This window comes from Equus przewalskii, chromosome X, assembly GCF_037783145.1.
Source record: "Equus przewalskii isolate Varuska chromosome X, EquPr2, whole genome shotgun sequence".
Classification (NCBI taxonomy): domain Eukaryota; kingdom Metazoa; phylum Chordata; class Mammalia; order Perissodactyla; family Equidae; genus Equus; species Equus przewalskii.
Genome location: NC_091863.1, coordinates 106,345,715 through 106,371,303, shown reverse-complemented (window position 1 = coordinate 106,371,303; position 25,589 = coordinate 106,345,715). Strand labels below are relative to the sequence as shown.

Below are 25,589 nucleotides of genomic sequence, written 5' to 3'. Positions count from 1 at the left end.
CTTAACAGGTGGATGTTAGCCAAAGGTAAGCCCTTGAATGGTCAAATTTATGAAATGGAGTGGTTACCCTGGGGCAGAGGTGGTGGTGAGAAGACAGAAATGTCCATTTGCAAATAAATAAGAAGTTCAGAGTTCCTGCCTATGTCCCAGGGTTGGGAATAGAAGAACTTGCTGCTTCTCAGTAAACAGTGTTATAGAATGAAGTTTATACTCAAGGAGGAAATGGTCATAAAAGCTAATAATACTCATCTTAAAACCTAAAGATGGCACGGTATGGTTTGTGGTGAAACCTTAAAAAATCTAAACATTTTCAGCAAGCCCCTTGTACTTTTTATATAAACTTTTGATTAATTTACAGCTTGTTTTCATACACATGGAGCATATAAAAAAACCTTAAGAAGGTTAAAATATATTCCAAAGAAAGCAGAAGTTAACCAGAAAGATTTCCCCAAAAAAGGAAGGGAAAAAATTACGGAAGTTGAGAGCTATTGTAAATAGGAAGTATCGTTTACACGTACATTAGGCTTAAATATTATCAATTGATCAGTATTTATTAGTAAATAATGATTTTTTAACCTGTAAAATCCACTCACCTGCAGGTCTTTCTTTTAATTAAATAGTTTAAAAAAATGTAATAATGGTTTTTCTCAGTGTAAAGGGCAAAAGCGAAAAGTATCCAGGAAAATAGACTGGTGACTTCACGGAGACATTTACTATGAAAGTCAGAGAGAAAAAAGCAGTCAACAAAGAGTACTATTGTGTGGTTCAAATATGGAGTTTTTACCATAGGAGATTCTTGCTGATTTTGAGACAACCATAAATGATTGAATTGATAAAGTCTGCCTTATTGTTGAAGCATGCCTGGGTGGCTGTTTCCAAGAGATTCCTATCTCATTATGTAAAATTACATCACATCAGCTAATTCCTGGAGCTTCCTGTCTCATTCACTGAGAAGTGTGACGTGTCCTCTTACATCACGGTGCCTAGTTAGGCTGGGTCAGCCCTTGGCTGTTTGTCCTCAAACTATAAAGCACCTCCCCTGACTGCTCCATCATCCTTCCTGGCACCTAGTGTCGTCCCTTTCCTCTTAAAGCTCTTGGCCACCATGCCTTCTCTACTCACTTGAGACTTGAGACTTGCCAGTTTGGGGAGGCCCGGTTCTTTCTGTCCTTCTGAATGCACCAGTTAGCTAATTTGCTAAACTCATCTAAGGCAGAGTGCTACTGGGGAAGCCCTTCCTTCTAAGTTGAACGTGCTGTATAACAGAGGCTTCATGGAGAATGCTATGCTGGTGAAAATTACACGTCAGACTAGGAGGTGGGGCGGTGAATATATATTGCCCCTTCACACTCCACAGCCTCCTGTTCTACTTGTATTTAGAGCTGTTCCTATTAATGTGATTTAGCAGAAGGTGTGGGCACAGCTTGGCAGTGCAACAGATTCATTATTATTTTAGTGAAAGAAATAAAAAGGAAGCAAGAAAGAACACATGCTGTTAGTGATACAGAGTGAGACACCACCAGTTGCACAATAATGCACTAACTACCTTATAGAGTCACTATTAGAAATGTACTGCATTTACCCATGATTTGCTATTAATTCATTAAAATGTTTAAATTTATTTTTAAACTTCATCATTGACTATATCAGTCAATCAGGCATTCACTAATTATTGGGTACTATAGGGGAGAAAAGGGAATTATCAAATAAATTATAACCACATTGAGAAGAAAAGACACCCACATGTGAAACAAACTGGAAAACAGCATAGTGGAGTGATAAATTGTGTGATTACTGATAATAAAGGCAATGCATATATCAAACTCTTTGAGATCTGGACTTTCAAACAATAGAAAAACCAATAAGAGCCCTTTGCATGTCTAAGGCTTTTCTTTTCAAGTTATACTCTAGTTTATGTACCTTATAGTCCTGTTATCTTATTTCTTCCTGACTAACAGGGGTCCTTATAGCATTTTTAGGGCCTCCTTTTGAACTGTGGATATCACCTGGCCCCCTACCTAGGCAAGTCAGATTAGTTTCTGAAATAAGGCCTCTATTTTTTTTTAAAAATGACCACACCAATCTCATTTTAGGTAGATGGCAAGAAGTTGTTAGAGTTCTCACTTTTTTTTTTTTTTTGCTGGAGAAGATTTGCCCTGAACTAACATTTATTGCCAATCTTCCTCTTTTTTTCCCACTCCCCAAACTCCAGTGCATAGTTGTATATTCTAGTTGTAGATCCTTCTAGTTCTTCTATGTGAGCCACCCCCACAGCGTGGCTACTGACAGACAAGTGGTGTGGTTCCACAACTGGGAACCAAACCCAGGCCAGTGAAGCTGTGACAGCACAGAACTTTAAACAGTAGGACATCAGGGCTGGCTCGTTCTCACTTTTTTTTTTCTTGAGGAAGATTAGCCCTAGCTAACTACTGCCAAACCTCCTCTTTTTGCTGAGGAAGACTGGCCCTGAGCTAACATCCATGCCCATCTTCCTGCATTTTGTACGTGGGACACCTGCCACAGCATGGCCTTCTGAGCGGTGCCATGTCTGCACCCGGGATCTGAACCGGCGAACCCCGGGCCGCCGAGAAGCGGAACGCGCAAACTTAACTGCTGCACCACCCAGCCGGCCCCTCACTTTTATAAATATACCCCTTTCTTCCTCAACTCTTTCCTGTCTTCCATAATTAAAAGTGGACCAAGAAGAGAAGCAAGTGTTTAGTAGACAAGTGGGAACTATGGTGGGACAGGCAGCCTTAAACTCAAGCAGTACTGATGGGGAAGAGGAAGGAGGAGAGAGAGAACCTGAAGTCAGCCTGCAAAGGCCATGCCTATGTCAGGAGACGAAGCAGATTGCCTGTATATGTGATATCATTGGTGACATTTGGAAGAGAATCCATCAGTGAGATTTAATTTGTCTAATTCATGACTGTTAAAATTATGTAGCTTGTTTTATCAATTTACCAATAAATTTGTTACTTAAAGAGATTTGTTGGTTTAAAAGAAGCTCCTATGTGGGAATTCGTATGAGACTAAAAATTAATCAGAAGATACACTGGTAAATTTTGATATGGCTTAGACTTTTTGAAAGAATGCCTCCTTGTGTAAGAATAGGAATAATCTGCTTACGTCTAACACCTTTTTTTCTCTTTTAAACATACAGACTTCTTTTCCTATGACTCCATCACTTGCAGCTAATCCTGCCATGGCTTTCAATCCTTACTTACCTCATCCTGGAATGGGCCTGGTTCCTGCTGAACTTTTACCAAATGCACCTGTTCTGATTTCTGGAAACCCGCCTTTTGCATTGACAGGAGCTCCTGGTCCAAAACTGATGCGCTCAGATAAACTGGAGGTATTTGTGTAAAAATATATAAATATATATAGGGTAGATATTAACCTTATGCATAAAGCATCATTCTCAGAGCCAATGTTTTGAATGTTTTAAATAAGCCTGCTTCGGTGTTTAGCTTATGTTAAACAGTGTATTACTGCAATGACACCCTGTGATGAAGTGCATTGATTCAGTTGTACAGTTGTTGTAAGAATGATGTACTAGGGGCCGGCCCCATAGCTGAGTGGTTAAGTCCACGTGCTCTGTTTCAGTAGCCCAGGGTTCGCTGGTTCATGTCCTGGGCGCAGACTTACGCACCACTCATCAAGCCATGCTGTGGCAGCATCCCATATAGAAGAGCTAGAATGACTTGCAACTAGGATATACAACTATGTGCTGGAGCTTTGGGGAGCAAAAAAAGAGGAAGATTGGCAACAGATATTAGCTCAGGGCCCATCTTCCTCAGCAAAAAAAAAAAAGAATGATGTACTAGATAAATATCTCTTGATGCCTAAGAAAAGAAATTTCAAACAGCTTTTTGGTTTGTGGAAGTCCCTCAAACTTCTTTTAATTGTAATTCTTCATAAATTGAAATAAATAACTAGTCAGTTTCTTACAAAGTCAGCTCCACTGGCCGCTCTGTAAATGCTTTGCAATGTATCATCACGGAATCTCATTGTACACGTAATTCAGTCATGGTCCACAAGTCTGCTTGTGGAAAAACACATTGCCGTGTGAAAAGGCTCATCTTGGACCTTAACAAAATAACCCCCTCTTGCAAACTCAGCTCAATACACTTTACGCTGTGTGTTAAGTGGAGGATTAAAAATTTTTTCAGCAATACTTTGAAGCATTTTTATTTCAATGTAAGGAAAATAGACAATTTTCCTTTGGGAAGAATGGAATTTGTTTTCTAGGAATAGAAATATTGTCTGTTTACATCTCATAGTGAATACGGCTTTATGTTATCTTTCAACTTTGTAGATTTTTCATAAACAGATGATAGAATAATGTATACTATTGCTCTTACATTCACTGGCAAAATAAATAAAAGTTAATCACCTTCCAGGCTTCAATGTGATGTGGTTTTTCTTTTTTCCTTTGAGGTTTGCCGAGAATTTCAGCGTGGAAATTGTACCCGTGGTGAGAACGATTGCCGCTATGCTCACCCCACAGATGTTTCCATGATTGAGGCAAGTGATAATACTGTGACTATCTGCATGGATTACATCAAAGGTCGATGCTCCCGGGAGAAATGCAAGTACTTTCATCCTCCTGCACACTTGCAAGCTAAGCTCAAGGCAGCTCATCACCAGATGTACCATTCAGCTGCCAACATGATGGTAAGAACAGCCCAGGGCCTGTGGACTGTCTGTTTTGGGGTAAATGATCAGTGTATTCCTCAACTTGTCTAATATCCTGTAGCCATAATCTTGGATAGTCATGAGTGGCCCTTAATATGAATAGCCAAGGTTACAAGTTAGAAAAGAGAGAATCTATTTATTCTAATTCAGTCACTAAAATTTTCTAAACCTAATTATTTAAAAGCTTTACTAATGATTTTAATCTACTGTGCTTTTTCTCCCATTTTTTTGAGAAAGAGTAAATTATATAATTTAAATAGTAAATTATTTTCGAATGTTTTTTATAGTCTAACTAACCTTAATATCCTAAAAAGGCGGAAAATTGCCTCCTTGCTCTGTGAGCCAGCTTCACGTGCACTTTGCTAGCTAGTAACGTCCTTAATGCCTTTCAAACAGAGGACTTGGACGATTGGGATGCTAAGTAGGTTCTAATTTCCCATAGGTTAGGTTCAGATTCTCTTTCCTTGTGGAGGAGTGGTTTCAAGACAGCATCCAGCCAAGAGTGTGGGAAATTTCTACGTGGTGGGGAGAAGAAGCTCGGCTATTGCGTTGCCCTAGCAATTCAGTCTTGGGGAAAAGTTAGTTCTACTTAACACTGAAAGGTAGGAGGTAGGAAAAATATTTGTATAACACTACAGTATGATGGGTTGAGAAATAGGAATTGTTATTACTTAAGTTAGTCACAGCTGTCAGTTGTTTTGATAGGCAGCTTGCTATTTCTTTTTCAGCCTGGGCCTTTTCTCTTGTATTAGGGTATAATCTCAATAAGGGACAAAACCCTGAGGAAACCTCATGTTTCCTGGCTGTGGAAAAAATCATCTACATGACCCTGAAGCCCATGACAGAGGCCTTGCTTTTTCATAAGAGAGATACGTTTATTTTTAACATCCCTTTTTTCTTAAGAAGGTTTTTCTCATACTGAGTTGAAATCTATCCTGCTGTAGCTGGAACTTATTTTATTACAAAAGTAAATCAATCTCTATTTCATATGAGTGTGATTCTCATGTCTTTCCTCTAAGCCAAATACCCCAAATTTCTCCAAACTTTCCTCGTAGATTATGGCTTTAAGGACACAGCACCAATTTTGGATGTGTTGCATTTTCTGAATACCCGTGTTCTCTCAGAACCAAACCCATTACTTCATGATAGATCTGAGCACGAAAGTAGAACAAACTTATTTTCTCCCTTGATCTGAACAACATAATCCATTAACGAATGTTAAAAAAAGGCTTCACCAAATATTTTTTTCTTAAATTCTTTCGAATGAGGGAATTTTAAGCTGTGAAAACAGGAAGGTATCCAGAATGTTCAATGCAAAATTTAAGTCTCCAATCTTTGCGTTATTTCTCTTGGTGGCACAGAGTTCAGAACGAGCATGAGCCTATTATACAGGGGAGGAACACAGTTGGCCCCCTAAAAATAACAGTTCTCATATGCCTGAGATGTACAAGGAATGGCTTGCTTGTACCATTGTGCACCTGTCCGTCACATAGTCATGGGGCCTTCAGATGTATGTGCCCATTTCTGATCATTTGGGTGTGCTTGGAAAGCATGCATGTAAGTTAGCCCCAAATTTCCATGTACAGAGTTAAATATTATATAGTAGGCCTTCAATTGACACTTTTGAATGTCAACATAAAATTCCTTTCTAAGTGACTGATCAGAGCAGAGTCTTAGTGCTAAGGTCAAATTGGCCCATAGGAATTTGTTCGAGGTAAGATTAAACAAAGAAGGCTTCATGAAGAATTTGCGCTTTCTATATGTTTCGGGATCCGGAGTTGAAATGCTCTGTAAAAGAGAGATTTTTACCCTGTTCGTGTTCATGTGCATAGTTCAGGTTGACTTCACTGAAAGTAGCTTGTATGCATTTAAAAGAGAAAGACTTGAAAAGTTATATTTAGTTCTTGAGTGAAAGTAGAGACACCTTTAAGGCCTTCTTTATCCACAGAATCAGGAGGTCGCGGTGTGCCCCTTTTTGGCATATGGAAGGCTAGTTCCTCAGCACAAGTGTTTCTGTCTCCTTGAGAATTTGGAGCATACCTAATTGTTGTTGCCGGGGCATGTTTTTTAAGTAATGTGCAATTTGCTGAGAAAAAAAATGAAAAGTAATGTCAAACTTTTTCAATGCATCTGATCCCAGGGCAAGTTTGATGGAGTATTATAAGCACAGGAGATTTTGAAAGCATTGTAGACATGAAAGGAGAATTTTAAAAAGCTAATATGTTTTAGAATTAAACGATCTAGGGACGTAACAAAGCAAATGGTACATACCAAAATGCACAGCAAGTCTCTGTAAATGAGAATTGCAAATACTTTGCTATCTATGGTATCTGGGTGAGGTGGGTGGCGGGGGAGGAATAATTCCTTTGCTTTTTCCTCACGTGTTAGTTGGGAAATATACAGTTAGAGGATTTGGACCTGAAGTCCTTGTATAAATTGGACTTTGTTTTACGGAGCTGTAGTATCGGACTCCGATTTACTGACATCTGTTTTTTCACCTATATACAACTTATCTCCTAGATTCATCTTGGAATTTAAAGTGGACAAAATCTCTTTTCTGCTATAGCTGTTGCTCTTGCTAATCTCATTTTAATCGATTAATAGATGAGCATCCCTGAGATGTTATTTTGAAATGAATATTTGCTGTTAACAGCTTCCTGTTGCATCCTGCCCAAGTGATGAGGTTCTTTTTTCATTTGCTTGAATTAGTGAAGTTGAAAAGCTGTTTCTTCCCTGTATGTTTCTTTTCTGTTTTGGACCAAGTGCTCATCTAGCGAATTGCTTCATCTCTGCAGTTAGTAATCTTGCTCGATGGACACGCTTGCAAAGGGTTCCCAGGCCATATCTTATCTAACTGCTGCGTGCTTGGTTTGAGTACATTTTTTACATTCTTTGGTACTATTTATTAATCCATCCCTCCCTCACAGGCCCTACAGCCTGGTGCACTTCAACTGATACCAAAGAGATCGGCGCTTGAAAAGACCAATGGTGCCACCCTGGTCTTTAATCCCAGTGTTTTCCACTGCCAACAGGCTCTGGCCAACCTGCAGCTCCCGCAGCCGGCATTTATCCCTGCAGGTGAGAACAGGGCTCTGGGCACTGTGAGTTTAGTGAGGTTGTGAATGTATACAATGCACTCCCGCTTCCAAAGAACTTTTATGCAAGGACTGTCGACAGGTATCTTGGTTAGAAATGAAATAAGGCAGTTATGCTTGATCTGCTAGTGTATAGAACAACTGTTTTTCTATGATTCCTGAAAATTAAGGGTTGGAAATCAAACTAGAAAAAACTGTCGACATTTTTCTTTTTAGCATTGTCTAATTTTTGCTTCTTATGATTGATTCACTTGATTCAGTCTCAAACTCATTTCTTGACTCTTAGGTATCACTTTCAAGGACAGTGATCTACCCTCAATAAAATGTTTCCCAGCTTCAGCATTGCAAAAAAATGTAGTCTATCTATCTTTGATATGCCAAAGATAGTTATAATAAAACTACCCTTAAATTTATATTACAGTATAGTATGTGTATGTATATATATATATGTATAAAACGTGTAATTTTAGTCTCTAAGTCTTAAACGAGTTAATATAAAAGTATATAGCAGTTTATCATATTTTCCTGACACTTTTTTTTTTTTTGGTGAGGAAGATTGGTCCTGAGCAAACATCTGTTGCCAATCTTCCTCTTTTTGCTTAAGGAAGATTGTCACTGAGCTAACATCTGTGACAGTCTTCCACTATTTTGCATGTGGGACGCTGCCACAGTGTGGCTTGAGAGCAGTGCTAGGTCTGCGCCCAGGATCTGAACCCACAAACCCTGGGCCACCAAAGCAGAGCACGCAAACTTAACCACTATGCCACCGGGCCTGCCCCTGCAGCATATTTTTTTTTTACCTCCTACATTCAACTATATTTAATAGCGTAACAGTTTTGCACCAAATTGAATAGAAACTTTTCAGCCAGAGCTTTGTTCAAATAAATGTCATATATGTGGTTCAGTACTTTAAGAACAAGCATATAGTCTCTTAGGAATAAGTTGAAAATACTAACCACTGGGAGTACAGTAATTCTTTTTTATTGCCAGAATGATAAATGCCCCAGCTTGGAAATTATTATTAAATGAAAATGACATGATTTAAAGTTAATTTAAAAAGCCTTGTGAATTATATAAACATACTGAACACATAGTATTGTATACCTGGACTTGAAGAAACCTGTTGGTTACCTGATAAATTAATCAGTTAATTAATTTTGAAAGAATCCATTAAAAAAAAGTTGTTTGTCTAGTTGCTAACCATGATAGTTCTTCACAATATCATTTTAAAAACACATTTTTTATAGTTGTTATACATTTTTGTTGGATTTGGCTAATTTAAAGTCTGGATTTATGAGCCAAAATGGCAGAAGAATGCCTTTCCCCTTAATTAATAGCAAAATAAAAACCTGTCAGGCTGCGAGCCCCCTCTTGATGAAAAGCTTGTTTGCCATATGTTCACCGTCAAGTCCTTGGTTTCGAGGTGGAGGAGGCAGTGATAATGGACGAATGCTCTAAATAGAACTCTTGGCACCAGGCACCAGATCCTGGTGCATATTTTGAAAATAATAGATGTAATAAATTAAAATTCTCTGCTTCTTGATTAAAATTAATTAGGATGTATTTGTCCAAAATAAATATGAAATTTAAGTTAGGTATTTCCTTTAATGAAAAATTAATGTTCCTTTTTATACCTAAGAATCCAAGAATTACTTTAATTACCATGATTTGTGATCTTAAAACTAAACTGTAATTGTAAGCATGGGAGATTAGTGGATTTGCATGTGCTGATTAATTCATATTGCAAAGAATATCGTTCTGGTTAAAAATTATTTCTATCAGTAAAGCTTTAATAATGAAATATCTCTTTTCTTTGCTTTTCACGCTTTTCTGCATGGTGTACAGGGCCAATACTGTGCATGGCACCCGCTTCAAGTATTGGTAGGTTTTGTACAAAAATTCTCAACTTTTTCTAATCTGAAAAAAAATGTTTTTCTGTTGTGACTGTGAAAGGGATGAATGAATGATGTGGCTGGACATTTTCTGAGTATTTAAGGTTTAATATGATGCTGTCTGTTTCACATCTGTGTGGAATCATAATACTCGTACACTCTCAACTCCTAGTTGGTTGCCACTGTGGTGAAATACTGACCCTGCCATTCCTGGGTGGAAATAACCCCAAAAATTGCAGCTGAAATATTTTGAAACATTTCTTATCTATCCAGAATGGGCAGTTTTGTTCTTAGCTTTACATCTGTTACTAAGAAGTTGTGAAATATTTCAAATATTTTATTTGTAAAGTACAACAAAACAATTCCTCTCCGCCAAAATTATCCCTAAGGTCTAAATGATTTAATACTTGGATCAGATGAGTTGAGAAAGGATGAGTTAAGCAAAGCTACAGCATTCTGCAGTATTCTGTGGTGAATTCTATAGTGTTCTAGGATGAAGCGCCATCTGCACAGCAATCAGGCACAACTGAATCATCTCAAAATGAGTCTTTGAGGGCCTGTGATTTTTAATAACCAGTTACACACAAATTCTTTAATTAGCTACCAATGCAATATGGTAGCCATTTCGAAACCATTTTGTGTGTCACTAATTCTGAAGAAAACAAGAAAGTAACTTGTTTCTCTCTTGAGAACTCCTGGGGAGTTCTCTCCTCCTATAGTCCCCGTGGGCACTAGGAAAAGACCAGGAGGAAATAGCTCTGTTCCATACAGGGAGGAATTATCCCACTCCACCCCATGTTCTATCCTTTCATCCTTTTTGAGAGTTTACAACAGCTTGACCTCTATCCCATTGGTTGACCAGAGTAGATGCAGAGCCCAAAAGGGACCAACAGGTTCATTGAGATAAAACAAAAGGTCAAAATGACAGCCACATAGTAGACTCTCTAACATAGCAGGGTGTGACCCCTGGCAAGGGAGGTGAGGCCTCTGTTATTGAGGGATTGCCTGTCCCCGATACGAATGAAAAATATTTCCATTGATTCTAACAAGAATCAGTGATTCTAACAAGACTAGCATATGCAGATGATTGGAAGGACAGACTTCTGCAAGTTTGTGAAATGTGTCTCTGTCTTCCCATTTTGTGACTCTACTCCCCTGTCCTTTCACCTAAGAGCTCTATGTAGGAATGCAAAGTGCATGCTTCAGCGGTGCTGCTTCCTGTATAGTTGCTGTGCTCCCAAAAGGAAAATATGAGTGTTTTTGGAATTGGCATGGCTACAAGTAGTGGATAACTAGAGCTCGGCATAAGGGATAACTACAGAGTTTCTGTCAATCACCATTTGGGGTACATTTGTGGTTTCTATGACGTTGCATATGTTGATTTTTCTCTCTCCAGGCCGTTCAGTTTCTCTGTAGACTTTCAGAAAATCGGAATTCAGTCAATGTAGACATAAATTATTATATATGCGTGCTTGCCATTTACAAATTAATTCCTTGGTTTGCTTTCCAAAATGAGCTAGAAATGAGAAAAGCGTCGAAAAAGCTTTCCAAATGAGATTGAAACTAGAAAAGGCAAAGAGAAAACATCCTGAAAGAGATGTTGCAGCTGCTAGCCATTGTAGCTGTAATATTTACAGACAAGATGTTGTTGGATATTTACTATGAAGTACCCCATGTGTTTGTTTGATAAATAGCCTAAATTCCCGAGGGGGTTTGCCAGAGGTGTACTTAAAAACCTGCATGCATAGTCCACTGTATTCTTTGTATCTGCTCCCCTGTCATATAGCCACCAATCACACTGCCATTTTTTTGCATGCAGATCAGGTAAGTATGTATAAAACGGCCCCTCTGCGTCTGCAGTCTAGTGACAGCACTCGTATATATACGTTAGTGAATCCAAACACCAAGTCACAGTTCTCTGCTCCCATTTTGAATGTGAAACCCAGTTACTTGTGTGCTGAACTAGCTATTCATATTGATGACCTTGGTAAAAATGAGATGTTGGCATATGTACCCACTATAACCCTTCTGAAAATTTGGCCTTTTCAGTCAATTACAATGTGATTCTACTCAAAAACTAACTAAATATTGAGAATGATCCCGTTTTCCTTAATGGTAACTATAATTGGCTTTCACCTTTTCTCTTTTTAAATTTTTCCCCTTCCATGCTGTGTTGCTTTGCACTGACTGTGATTGCATGTTGCACCCTGGTGTATCCATCATGATGATGTCACATGGCTTGTTGCTGTGATACGTACCACGCCCCATTTCATCGTTTATGTCATGGTTGCACCACCCTCCTGTGTGTTGCTTCCATGGTTTCCTACTGAAAGTGCCCATGATGCACGGTGCTACACCTACCACTGTGTCTGCAGCAACAACACCTGCCACCAGCGTTCCCTTCGCTGCAACAGCTACAGGCAATCAGGTTTGGCCATTTATTTCACCTGTTTAGACCTAGATAACTACAGTGTGTTGGTAAGGCACAGTATATGCTTTTTGGATTGGTGAGAGATATTGGTCCATATTCTTATGTGTTTCCTTAGCAGTTGTTACATTTAGAAATTTTATTTTTGTGTATACTCTACACGGATGTATCTGCTTTGCTACTCATCCTGAGATGAATCAGCAGTTTTCTCTTTTTTTTTTTTTTGAGGAAGATCAGCCCTGAGCTAACATCCGTGCCCATCTTCCTCTGCTTTATATGTGGGACGCCTGCCACAGCATGGCTTGATGAGCAGTGCCATGTCCACACCCGGGATTCGAACTGGCGAACCCTGGGCCGCCAAAGCGGAACATGTGCACTTATCCGCTGCGCCACCCGGCCGGTCCCAGTTTTCTCATTTTTAATCGGTTATCCGATGTCACTCTTGATATGCTATATATATGATTGTTGCTACTACACCAATCCTCAAATGCATATACTAAATATTTCTTAAATGCTTCCTCATTAGTCAGGAGGAGAGTTGATTTTATCTCACTACCATTTTTGATTATTGCATTTGAACCTTCACTTAGTACAGTCATTACCTGTACCTTCAGATCTGCTGGAAAGAAAGCAAGAGGACGCATTTCTTTCCAAGGCACAGATAGCATTGTCCAGTGACTACATCAGAAATTCCTTCTCCTACTGACGTTAGCTGTGCTTGTGTTCTTTTGATTTTCATTTGCTTAAGGTATTTACAGGCGGAGTCACAAGGCAAATTATAAATTTTGGGGGAGTCTTGAAATTGTAAGGAAATACATACAATAATTATTGTGTAATGTTATGGCCTTTTTGCCTTATTAAAGTCGTAGCCATGCTTAAAAACTACAAGTTCCACTGCTGTTTCAATTACAAGTCTGAGAACCATATCGCACACAGAGCATTAATTCATTGGGAGAGCAAACCACATTCTAATCTGTGCTTTGCAAACTTAACTATTAGTGGATATGGTTAATATGTCTAAATTTTTCTGTGAAATTGATTATAGTTATTAATTACCATGTCCAAGCAGTGAACAAAATAAACAGAATTCTCGGGGCCAGCCCCGTGGCCGAGTGGTTAAGTTCACGTGCTCTGCTGCAGGCAGCCCAGTGCCTCGTCGGTTCAAATCCTGGGCGTGGACATGGCACCGCTCATCTAGCCACGCTGAGGCAGCATCCCACATGCCACAACTAGAAGGACCCACAACTAAGAATATACAACTATGTACCGGGGGGCTTTGGGGAGAAAAAGGAAAAAAAATCTTTTTAAAAAATAAATAAATAAATAAAAAATAAACAGAATTCTCTCAAGAAACTGTTTTAATCTAAAATCTTTTTTACTACTGTAGATACCCCCATTATCAATAGATGAACTGAATAGCAGCATGTTTGTTTCACAGATGTAGAAGTTACCAGTAGAACAGTAAGTTTCTTTAAGTATTAATATGAACAATATTTGTAGGCTATATATTTTATTAACACAATTGAACTTGCTAAAGGCTTTAAATATTTTCATTAATAGACATTGCTTATAACAGACATTGATTTAAGCATTCTAAATTTTCCAAATTGAAATGTGGATAGCAAATATGCAATTTTTTATATGAAAATGACAGCGGTACTGTATTTTCCCAAGGAGCTTACAAACTCTGAAATGTTTTCCTGTTATTGAAGGCGTATGATTTGTTAGCCAAAGGCATAGATCACCTTTGAATTTGAATTCTTCAACATTTTTCTAGCTTTGTTTTTTTTTAACTGAAGTAAAGCAAAGTAATTTTTTCAGAATTTCACTGAGATGGTTTTCTTAAAGACAGTAAGCAATATGCTTCTCCTATGACAGTATAGAAAATAGTGCTTTTACAGTCAGCCACTTTGTGTTGCTACCCATTTAAGGCTATCAGAATTGCTCAGCTGTTTTGAATTTTGTGACATAATTTAGCACTTTAATCGTTATTTTCATTCAAATCATGGTTTTTTTGTAATTTTTATCGTTGTTGTTTGATTTTCCCCTCTATCCTTGATCTTCTCTTTGCCTGGTTTAAAGCCTGTAATAGCACACATTTAATTTGCGCAATCGTTCACTTGGAACATGTGACTTCTGAAGCCACTTTAGATTCCTAGGTATCTTAATTAATTAGAGGGACTTATTAAACAAGTGTACCAATTCTGAATTGCATACATTAGTCATTGAAAGTTTGAAGTGCTCCCAGCCAGAGCGTTTCATTTAGTCGAGGGAGGCGACAGTTCCATTCTCAGTTCTTCAGAAGCTGGCTAGCATTTCTTTCATGCTGAAGACACACAGGCCCAGAACACTAACTGTTCTGGATAGAGCCTGGAGCTAACTGTACATGAGATAAATAGGTCCCTTCAAACATGAAGAATGTTTTTAAAAGACACCTTTGAGTACATGGAATAACTAAAGTAACTGTAAATTGTAATAGTTTCAGGGGTATCATTTGGGATAGTGGCAACTTGGGTATGGCACCAAACATGAGACTACAGGCTTTGCAAACACCTTCCTGATTCTCATGGGCTGCTTCTCATCAAAGTAAATGAAAATTGTCAGATATAATGAACTTTCCAGCAGAACGTGTTTGGGAATAGTGATTCCTTTTTGCTCGATTCCGTTAGAAAATTTGGATGTATTTGGCACATTATAATCACTTCGATGTGTAACAGATGTTAAAAATTTCTCCAATGTTCAAAAATGTAATTTTGCAAAATACTACGTACCTAGATTTCACACAGGCTATTTCTGCATAGCTCCAAAACATTCAGATAAAAAGTTTAAAGTTTATTTAATATTTGCGTATTTCAAAACGTTTGGTTTCAAACATGTTTTATCAATATATGCTTGTTGAAGGAAGTGGATGGGTGGGTGGATGTTCATCAGAAGGTTTTGGCGGTGTGTGGATAATGCCTTAAACAATTGAGTGCATCTCTGTTAACTTAGGGCAGTTCTCTACATTAGCACTCAGTGAGAACCATAGACTTTCATGGTGTATGACTCTTTAGTGACCGTTTCCAACAGCCCCACTTTCACAGATGTAGAATATGAAACTCCGAGTGAGGAGTATCTTGGCATAGTTCACACACAGAACTGGAAAAAGAACCAAGTATCCTGACTCCCACTTCAATAACCCTTCAATATTTCTCACTCTTTCTTTTTTTTCTTTCCATTCCAGTTGAAATTCTGAACAACAGAGTTATGGAGTATCAGAATCTCTCCGTGAGAACCTCCATATGGCCTTTCTATGTATACTCTCGTATGTCCTCTTCTACCAACACAATAATAAGCGTGGTGCAGTTAATATATTAAACAAAAAAACATACCAACCAACCAATTCAAGTAAAATTAAAGCATTAAACAATCAATGGAGATGTGAAAACACAAATAGAAAACTAATAACTACCATCTGTCTTATTTGAATTATTAGGTAGAACATGATCATAAGATTTTGCAATTTGTTACATTATTGTTTGTAATTTTCCAATAACCGTTATGCTGAATGAATCTCCACAGTGAACTGTTGGCTTACTGTGCATTCTTGGTGGATAAATGTTCATCCGTTTTGAAGTGTTACCTTACTGTTTTGTTTACACAGTAGTCCATCGGGTTGATTTAGAATGTAACAGGTATATCCAGTACCATTTTCCTCATGATTATACTGTATTGTACCGTGGTGTGGTGCGTTGTGTTAGTTTTTTACATACTATAGTGTTGCTGTATATGTATGGTGATTGATTTCTACTAAAATGTTATTAACGGGAAACAGAAATATACGTGCTTAACAAACATGACAGGTTAATGTTAATATGCTCCCTTTCTCTTTAGAATATTTTTGTAGGCTTCCTGGGGAAGACATTTAAAAGGCCTCGCTTTTGCATGTGCACAAAACCTGTTCATAAACATGCATGTGTATAATTTGTGCCTGTAGATCTGACCTTGCCTAATATGATCACATTACGAGATTTTTTGTGAGAGAGAAATAATTACCTGCAAAAAACAGGGAACTTCTTAAAACATTAATCCCTAATTTCACTCCTTAAATAGCTTGAAAAACTAGAAATTACCTTTAAATGAATTTCTCAGCATTTATACTAAAAATTAAAGTGCCCGTTACATTTTTTGTGGCTCAAGGATCCTGTCTCTTAGGTTGGGTGTCTAAAACTGAGCCATTTGTCATCTTCAGCTGAGAAATTGGTACTTGGAGGCTTAAAGGTATTCTCATTACCGGTTATACAGTAAACAGGGAGATGGGGGCATCGAGATAGCTCTTAGATATTGGAGGAAAGTGTGTAAAAACCATTGCAATGTAACCTTTTACACAAGTGCCATTTTCTGAATGCAAATGTCTCATGCTCTTTGGACTACTCTTTGAATAATAAGTAAGAGGCAATCTAGCGAAAGTCAGTCAGGGTGAAAGAGAATTGGTTCCGAGCAAGGCCTTTCCTCTCCAAATGGACAATCTTTTCTATTGATCGCAGTTGGAGCCTGAGTATAGGTTTGGAGAAATGGCAGGGGTGGGGAGGGGGGCAGGGAGACATTTAAAATTACTCTTTGACTTATTTAAAAGTTCTAGGAAGGATTTGCACAGTTGTCTTCCGCTTCAGTTCATCTGAGTTTCGTTTTGTTTAATACTTCAGTGAAGGAGCAAGCGCCTGTGATAGATGTCAAGTGTTGTCTTGGCCTTTCCCAAACTTTATTAACAACAGAGTCTCTCACATCATAAACAAGCCTTTGTTTGTTTGTTTTATACGTATTTGGTATTATAAAAGGTTTTTAGCACCCTTTTGGTAAGACAGAGTGGCCACACTCCACAAAGCTGAGCTGAATTCACATTGCTAATACTTATAAAGTAATTTTATAACCAAGTAAAATAGTAATTAGTTCATATTGTATGTGGCATACCTCCCCGAGTCTACTCAGTTATTAAAGTTACTATTATTATACAGTGGTGGAGCCATATGATATTTTGCACCAATTTAGATAGATTTAATATTTTCTACTAAATATATATTCTCTCACTGGAAAATATAAAATGGTCAACTTTGCTGTGTACCACAGGTTTGTTTTCTCCTTCATGAGAATGACAAGCAAAGAGTAAATCTGATTTAGGATACCGTAGGCCAGCTAGTAATGTTTGAATCACAGAACGATGGAGTTGGCAAAACCTTTTCAAGGTTGATGAAACTGAGGCCCGGGGCATGTGACTTGCCCAAGGCTACCTCACTAGTTGGTGGTAGTCGGGAGCAAAAGCATATCCTGGCTCCCACTCGTTCCTCCGTTTTACATTGTTTGTGCTTCAGAACATTTGAGACTCCGTCCCGAAGCAGATCAATTTGGCTCAGGATACAAAAGAACAAAATGAGCTCTTTGGTAGTTGATTTCCTGTTGATCTTAATTATCAATCCAAATTATGGTCATCAGTGATTTCTAAATGGTCTTGCTTGTATAGAGCCAATGTCATCTATTGACAGTGTTGCCTAGAGTTAGAAAACAAGAAATATCCTGACTTTCACCTATTGATTCTTTGAACCACTTAATTTCTGTTTCCCCAAATCTGAACATTGTTAAACAAAGTAGAGTTTGCTTTTGTGAAATAACCTGTGTATGGAACTGAATTTTGTATAAGCTGTGCCACTGCCTCTCCAGAAGGGCAGACCTGATCACACAAATCCAGGAAGGATGCACCTGAGCTAGTCTGGATGTATTCCTTAAAAGAGTTGAGACGTTTTAAGTGGAAAATGAACTTTTTTGTGTAGTTTGACATTTTGATGCAACATGCTGTCTCATTTAACTTTTTAAACCTCTGACGAAGATGGACACAGATGATCAACCTAGAGTACAGCGGTTTCATGTTGCTTTAAGCACTGGAAGACATTAATAATGACATTTTTTAGTAAGAGGTTTAGCGAGGGGTATTCAGAGTAGTTATATTTTTGGTGCCACAATTTTTTATATTGTTGGCATTTTAAAAGTTGCTTTGTAAACGAACTTAAAGAAAACTTAAAGCACTAAAGTTTTGATCAGATGGAAAAGAATTTTGACAAAAATGCAATTTTAAGATAGCACTCTTGAAACTAGTTGTGCAATGACTTATTCAAGTTGTCTTTATTCAAGAAAAGAAAAGAAGAAAAGTAAGTCATTAGACTTTAAGTTTCCAGTTAAAAAGAGAAGTCACAAAGCTAATCAGTGACTCTAAACAAAAATTTACTGGATGAATTGTATATATAAAATTCTAATCACCTGTGATTCTAGTTAACATTTTATAAGCTTTGTAATTTACAAGGGCCTCTATTTTTATTTATCCAAAATTATTCTTTTTGTTCATTTCTCTCAGCCTTTTGCAAAAGTATGCAAGAGTGCTGAAACTTGGATAAATCAGGTCATGTATACAGAGAATATAATCTAAAAGTTATCTTTTAAGAGGATTTTAGTAATGTCAATTTTTTTAAAAAGAAAGCACTATGTGACCATAACATAAGTATATTTTAAAGAGGGATTAAAATTAGATTAAAATTAAATGGATTCATAAAATTGCTATTTAAATACAGTATTTACTTTTGCAATTGGAGCATGATTCCACAACCAGCTGTTGCATTTCATTTCACTTGTCTAGGTTAGAGTCTTTTAATTTGTAGTTAATCATGATGTGAAAAGCCATCCTCTCTCTACTCCATCAATCTTCTCCATCCGTTTTTGAACATGCTAAAGCACTTTGATCTTGCCATAAGTGTTGTCCTACGCCACTAGGCTGTGTTCACTAATGGGCAGCCTCAGCTCACTAGCTCTCCAATTTGGGAAAAGCAAGTACCTTCTCCCTACCATCAGCAGGAGCCAGATAAAATTAATCTTTACAGCTTGAATCTGTTTTTAATGGCATGACCAGTAAGCATAGTGATGTCTGAATAAGGACAATATTGGCATTAAATTTTATTAAATAATATGCAGGGAAGGCCCCATGTGCTACTTGGAATGTTATTTGGTTCTTCCCTTCTTCCTTTGGAGAGTGTGGATGAGGATGTTCTTAGGTAAAATGCAGCCCCAAGGCTTCCAACTTGTTTTAGTCTGTAGGGTAGGCTGTGATGCACAGAATCATTAGAAACTGGAATCCTCTTTCTTTTTATCTCTATTACATTTCACACACATTGAAATAGAAATAGAGAAATATGATTGAGGGAAATATGATTTCCCAATTCTGTTTAATAGATTTAGGAAGATAGTGGCCTAATTTTTGATTTTACTAGTGCCTGTTGAAGGCAATAGAATAAACAGTATGTAAAAGAATAATCTTTTTTGGGCAAACTTAGTCCATAGCCTAATCAAACTGTAAATATAATTACAAATATAGGTTCTGAGCACCAGCTCACTAATTGGTGCCATGTTTTCATTTTTCTTGTTAGTTTTTAAGGTTTTAATTTTGTTACTTTTTTATATCTCTAAGTAACTAATGAACTTAATTGTGAAGGAGAGTTAGAGAAAGTTTAAGATTTTACTACATGTATTCAATTCGCCTAGATATGTTCTAAACTGACACTGAAGCATGACAAGATGTAGGTTATAGTGCATAACTATTCTTTACAGTTCACAGTTTAAGAACAAACTTAACTTTATGTACAAATAATAATTTTAACTAATTATATTTAGTCGTTGCTTTAGCAACAAAACTACAACATGGCTACCTTTAGACACACTTTTTTGTGAAAATTTTACTTGTAAACTGTACATGGTTTTTGACAGTATGAGCATGTAGAAGATACAGCTCAAAGCTCAGAAAACAGATATGGTTGATTGTTTATCCCAAATTCCCACATGAAGCCTGAATTTGTGTTTTTGTGTGACTTTTTGATCAAAAAGTTTACAACACATGGATTCCAGAATCAGGCTTTATAGCTTATAGAATTTGTTGTGTGGATAGGGTTATTCCACAGTATCTAGACTTCAAAACACAATGGTTTTGTATTTATAATACATTACCTGACCTTTTTTTCATAACTATATTTTCAAGATTACTCTATTCAAGTGGCATAGCCGTAGCTACAAAACTTCTCTCTTCTGGAATTACGTACCTCTACAAATACATCCAAATGGGGATTAAAGAATGACAAAAGCATAGATTAAAATTAATTCATCTTTGTAAAACCATACATAAAGGTACTGTGGAATGACCCCTTAACAGTGTTTAAGAGACATATGCTGCAGTTAACTGATTGTCTCAGTTAGGGTGCGAATGTGTGAGACACACCTTTTTTGCACTTATGTACATAGTCCATGAAAGCAATGCTTGGAGCTTTTTTTTTTTTTTAATATAAGAAATCTGTGATAATAGTGGAAAAGCTGGTAAGAGAGGGTTCTCTCTAAGGCTTTGAGATGGAGGGTTTTTTTACTAGAAGGCTGAACTAAAAGTATGATGTTGCTTTGCTGTCGTGGAGGCTTTCTAGTTTGCTACCGCTCACCAAAAGACAAGGCTGGTCACAGGTAACAGGTCAATGTCAATTAGCAGCACTGAACAAGAGTAAAAGGACTTCATCTTTTAGCAGGACCACTGGCAAAAATTTTTTGCTTTTTAAATTAATCTTCATTTTAAACACCCCTCCCCCCACACACACACACTCCAGGCAGGTTTCTGGCTGATGTTTTTCTTTCAATGGTTGCAAGCAGTGAAATACTCTGTAAATTGCGAGATGGATATTCCCATTATGATCAAATTAGATTTCATCTTTCACAGAAAATTATCATTCTTCTATATCAGTTACATCAATTAATATGTATTTAAATGATAAATTGTTAATGTGCCCCACTATTTCCCCTTTAAGATCCAGAACCCCAAACCAAATTGGCAACCATTGAAAAGTGTAATTTAACAGTTAAGCATGGCCAGCATGGGCATTTCATTCCCTTCAACAAAGGAAAAAATGCTCGTGGCATACGTTTATGAATGACTTTATTTACCTTATACCTGTTCAGTGGAAGCTGTTTTTTGACTCACCTTTACCAGATTAGAAAGTGCTTCACTGTGCCACTTCAGCTTCCCGCTGTTTTAACTAAACAGAAGAGAACCAGCCAAAATCTTACATACATCAGAGCTGGAAAATAATGTTTGTATCAGACCCTCTCTGCCAATTTCAGCTCCCACATCACCTAACAGTTCACCATTTAACTTTTTATTGCCTCCAGATAATGAAGCCTAGAAAAGATCAAAGTTAGAAAGGTTTAAGGATAGATTACCACAGGCATTTTTAGTCCTTCACATCTTGGACTGTGTTGCCCTTGGCCTGGAGGAGCCCATCCTGGCATTGGGGGAGTTGATATTAGTATTGATACCCATTTTGATAGTTCTCACTTACAGAGACAGGAAAATAAGCCAAAGCCAGAAAGCAACCCAAGCCTTACAGTTGTCCAATAGCTCAGGGCCAGTTGCGTAGAAGTTTCTTTTTTCCCCCCCCTTCAGCCATAATCACTTAGAGTCAGCCATACAACTAACAGCCTGACCACCTGACCAGCATTTCCATTGATATAAAATGTAAGCATTCATTCATTCTATAGTTAGGAACTCAACTTCAGCCTTATCACCAACATCTTTTCTCAACTTAACCCGTGTTCTTGTGTTGACGTTTCCTTGTAAATCTATAAGCCACAAGAATATGTTTTCGTAAGGTCAGTAGAAATATAGTAAGATTTTAAGTCAGGAAGAATCGTCTATAAAATAGTAAGAATGAACCTAGAAGCATCACAAAAGATATCCGCTTAATTGATGGCATGACGTGCATGCTGACAACCACTGGGTCACACTCTTTGGAGCTTAAACACAGTGCTATGTTTAAATAGTAAAATTAAAGAATGAAATATAACAGAATGTGAATAACTTGAGACCCAAAAAAAGACCTCTATTATTAAGCCCAGAGAAGGGTTTAGTTTGACTAATTCATACAGTTTCTAGCCCCTTCACTTGTCCTTGCGCAGAGGAGAGCCACCCATCGATACTCCAAAGCAGGATTATTCCAGAGAAATTGTATCTTTAAATGGAACCCATCCTGAGTTATAGTACACCTAAAAAGAAAAAACGCATCACTATGAAATAAGTCACAGCTATTTGTAGATAGTGCATAAAAACTCACTAGTCATCTTCTACATCATATTACTTTACTTCAAAAAATACCTCTGTAACTAGACCTAAAAGTAACCCAACTTTAAGCAGTGCTCTTTTTTCTCAAAACACACAACCTAAAGCGTTATCTGTCATAGAACTGCATGGTTGCAAAGCTTTATTTCTGTATACAGATGCTATTTGTTAATGATGGAAAGCAAATTATTTTGTTGCTATGCCTTTTGTGTCTAGCAGTTGAGAGAATGATATGACCATCATGTCATTGGATTCTGAGGTTATCCTTTTCAAAGTAAATTTCCTTTTATTATTGTTGTTGCTGCTTTAATTATTAGAAAATGAGCCATTTGTTATCCTGCCCGTGGATCACAATAATTTAAATTAAGATTTTAAGAAAGATGCTCCTAAATGTACTCTTTTTGTAAGGGCTAAGTTTATGCATTAATATAAAAATAATCTGGTATCCATGAAAATGGAAGCACATTTTGGGGCAGAAAAATGCCAATTTAAAAATACCTATAGATAAGAAAAGTATTAACCCTGTGCAACAATTACAGATTTAAATAACGATCACAATATTTCATAAATATAAATTGTACCCATAATATTTTGCCTCCAAAATGCAATAGCTCATTCCCTCAACTGCTATCTATAGGGCAGATGCTTTTATTTCTTTTGTTTTTTTCCAAGTTATAGTCCTGTATTGCTTGTCTGTGTTTAAAAGTGTGCATTATGCAACTCATTTTAGTATGCTATTTCTATGTTTTTTTGTTCTTTTAATAAAATGTATAAATTTCTTGATTATCTCTTTTTTTATGAATCCATATTCACACATTAGGAATTCACTTAAAAGCTATTCATGTTCTAGTATATTAATCCTAATATTTAGTAATTCTAACCTAAAATTTAAATTTGTGACTTGGTCCAATGTTATATTTAATACATAGAATAAATTCACTTCCAAATATGCCTTCAGTATTTTCAACTATATAGATAATACATTCATTGTATTAGATGTATTATTCCTGTAATATTGAAGTCACTAACACAAGAAAGACACATATTTTGGTAAAAGAAAACTAAAAATTTTGAGATAATGCTTACTGTTTTCTATGCTGCTTCAGAAATTCTGAGGCATATTCTAAGATACATTATTAGAAGTTTATACCTTCCAAGTTATTCATTTGTATTTTGCATCTTCAGTGTAACATATGGAACCAGTGCCAATTCATTCTTTTCAAGACGGGCAGCAATGGTTTCATAACAATGGGATGCATTAATTTTTCCATTAAAATGTTTTCTCTCACTTAAAATTGGTATTCTCCAACAAATGGCACAGGAATGAAAAGATAATCATTTTTGTTCTTTAAGAAAGCACAACGTAACTTGGTAATACTTTATTCTGTCAGATTTCTAAATATTTAAAAATACTAATTGAGAACTTCTTCTCATTGGCCACCATTTGTTTGTCAGGCTCATAGCAAACTGAGGTGAAGAGACTGGATGAGAGGTTGTGACAGAGTAAAGTATTATTCGTGTGACTATAACGATGAAAAGGGCCAGGGAGAAGGTTGGGTCCTTGTCCAGTATCAGCTGAATCACACAGAGCTACCAGCTCCCTTGCCCCTTATGTCCTGCTTTACTATCTCTAAGTGTGGTTCCACTATGGCACTTCTTGATAAGCTGACTTTGTGCCCTTTGATGTGTTGTACATGTTTCTGTGAGTCTGTGATAATCCCAGCACTAAAACCAGTTCAGTATATAGACATTTCCAAGAGGTCTCTGGCCTCTTCAGAATTCAGTTTATGTGTTTCTCTTTGAAGCTGCTGAATGATGGGTGAGAATTCAGGGCAGGCATTCCTGACCATCTTCAAAATGGAATTTCTGTTGGCCAGAAGAAAGTTGACCCACAGGCAAAACCGGATGTAAAACAAGTTTCCCTTGCCGTTTTCAACCTCTTTTTCCAGCATCCTTCTAAACCCCTCCTTTTCTCACCCCTCATGGTGGCCCCTAGCCCTCTAGAAGCCCCATGGTAGCAACTTATCAGGCCTGCTTTCCCAGGTAGATCTGGACTTTTCTCTTTCAGAACTTTCCTGTTGGGATCTCAGACTATGGAGAGCAGCTTAGTTGTGATACATTCCAGTGTCAAAGATTGGCAGTGCTTAATGTGTTGCCCCTCCTGAGAGCGTTTGTATGTAAAAAGGCATGACTCTCCAGTGATTGATTATCAGATGGCCACATGCGTAGATGAGGGAGACATGTTTTACTGAGGCAAACGTCTAGGCATTTGAACAAGAGCCTGTAGGCAGTGATCAAATTCTTATGGATAAGTGGTGCAGTCATTTACCACCTCAAGAAACCCAAAACAGGAAGACTTATAATTTTGTTATTGTTGGGAAAGTTCTGATATAATAATGAACCTAAAATACTGACTAGATAGTGAACATCCCAAAATTCCACAGACCAGAATCTACTCCCACGGTCAGCAGCTGTAGTAGAGAACATGACTCAGTGACAGGCCTGATTTTCTGGAGCAGTCTAATGCATATACTTGTGAAGATTCAATGGATGGACGCATGCTCTGATTTTTCACTTGTCTCTTTCCTCTACTAGAAATTCCCATTTAACTGAGCCCTCCCAGATTTTCCTTTCAGTGCCTGCACTTACACTTCTCCCTCAGGCAGGAGGACAGTCAGAGTCTGGGGAATAAAAGCCAAGAGCTCCAGTGACAGAAAGGGCAGCCACCCGGACATAAGAGTGAGAGAGGTTTGTGAGAGGAGCTGGAGGTCTGATTCCAGTCCTTACAAACAGACGCCCGAAGCAAAACCACAGCATTCTGAAGTGGATGCAGAAATCAGTATAAGAAGGAAGTTCCGGTCAGTGCAGCCCAGCATTTTTGTGTTGTGCATGGAAACAGTGCAGTGCAGAGGCAGGCAGGGCAGCCGGGGCAAAGCACAACAGATGCCAGAAAAATCATACGTTTCCCTGGTGAGAGGGAGAGTTCTCCCTGTAAGTGATTCAGCGCATTGCATGCATGTACACGTGCAAAGAGATAGACTGGTGAAAAATCATAGAGTAATGGGGGATGAATAGCAGCAAGCAGTAGCAACAGCACCTGTTAAAGCAGACAGCCTGTTCATTAACAACTGGACTTGAAATAACGCAGAAGGAATCTGAGGAGTCTCCACAGTCAGCATGTTGCTAGAGACATGGCTCCAAAGATGATGGTCAACCCATTGAGGATCAATGTGGCTCTCAAGAAAAGGGTAGGGAAGAATAGGATCAGGACTTTGCCTTTAGCCTTCAGGACCTGAAGAGTTGAATGATTG

The 25,589-nt window shown here is 37.6% G+C and overlaps 1 protein-coding gene across 50 annotated transcripts in view; it reads left to right on the top strand.

Annotated features, from left to right (window-relative positions):
* The window catches only part of MBNL3 (muscleblind like splicing regulator 3), a 169,350-nt gene that overhangs the window by 117,350 nt on the left and 26,411 nt on the right, over window positions 1–25,589 (top strand). For 9 of the 50 annotated variants that reach the window (XM_070604979.1, XM_070604977.1, XM_008530460.2 and 6 more), the window contains 7 exons: window positions 3,164–3,355; window positions 4,441–4,677; window positions 7,626–7,776; window positions 9,639–9,674; window positions 12,019–12,113; window positions 13,501–13,574; window positions 15,337–23,057. In XM_070604979.1, the coding sequence (XP_070461080.1) occupies window positions 3,164–3,355; window positions 4,441–4,677; window positions 7,626–7,776; window positions 9,639–9,674; window positions 12,019–12,113; window positions 13,501–13,557 (768 nt within the window). In that variant the 3' untranslated portion in view covers window positions 13,558–13,574; window positions 15,337–23,057. Of the gene's footprint in view, window positions 1–3,163; window positions 3,356–4,440; window positions 4,678–7,625; window positions 7,777–9,638; window positions 9,675–12,018; window positions 12,114–13,500; window positions 13,575–15,336; window positions 23,058–25,589 lie in introns of those variants that run through there. The other 41 variants (XM_070604984.1, XM_070604986.1, XM_008530465.2 and 38 more) reach the window with 9 other exon arrangements.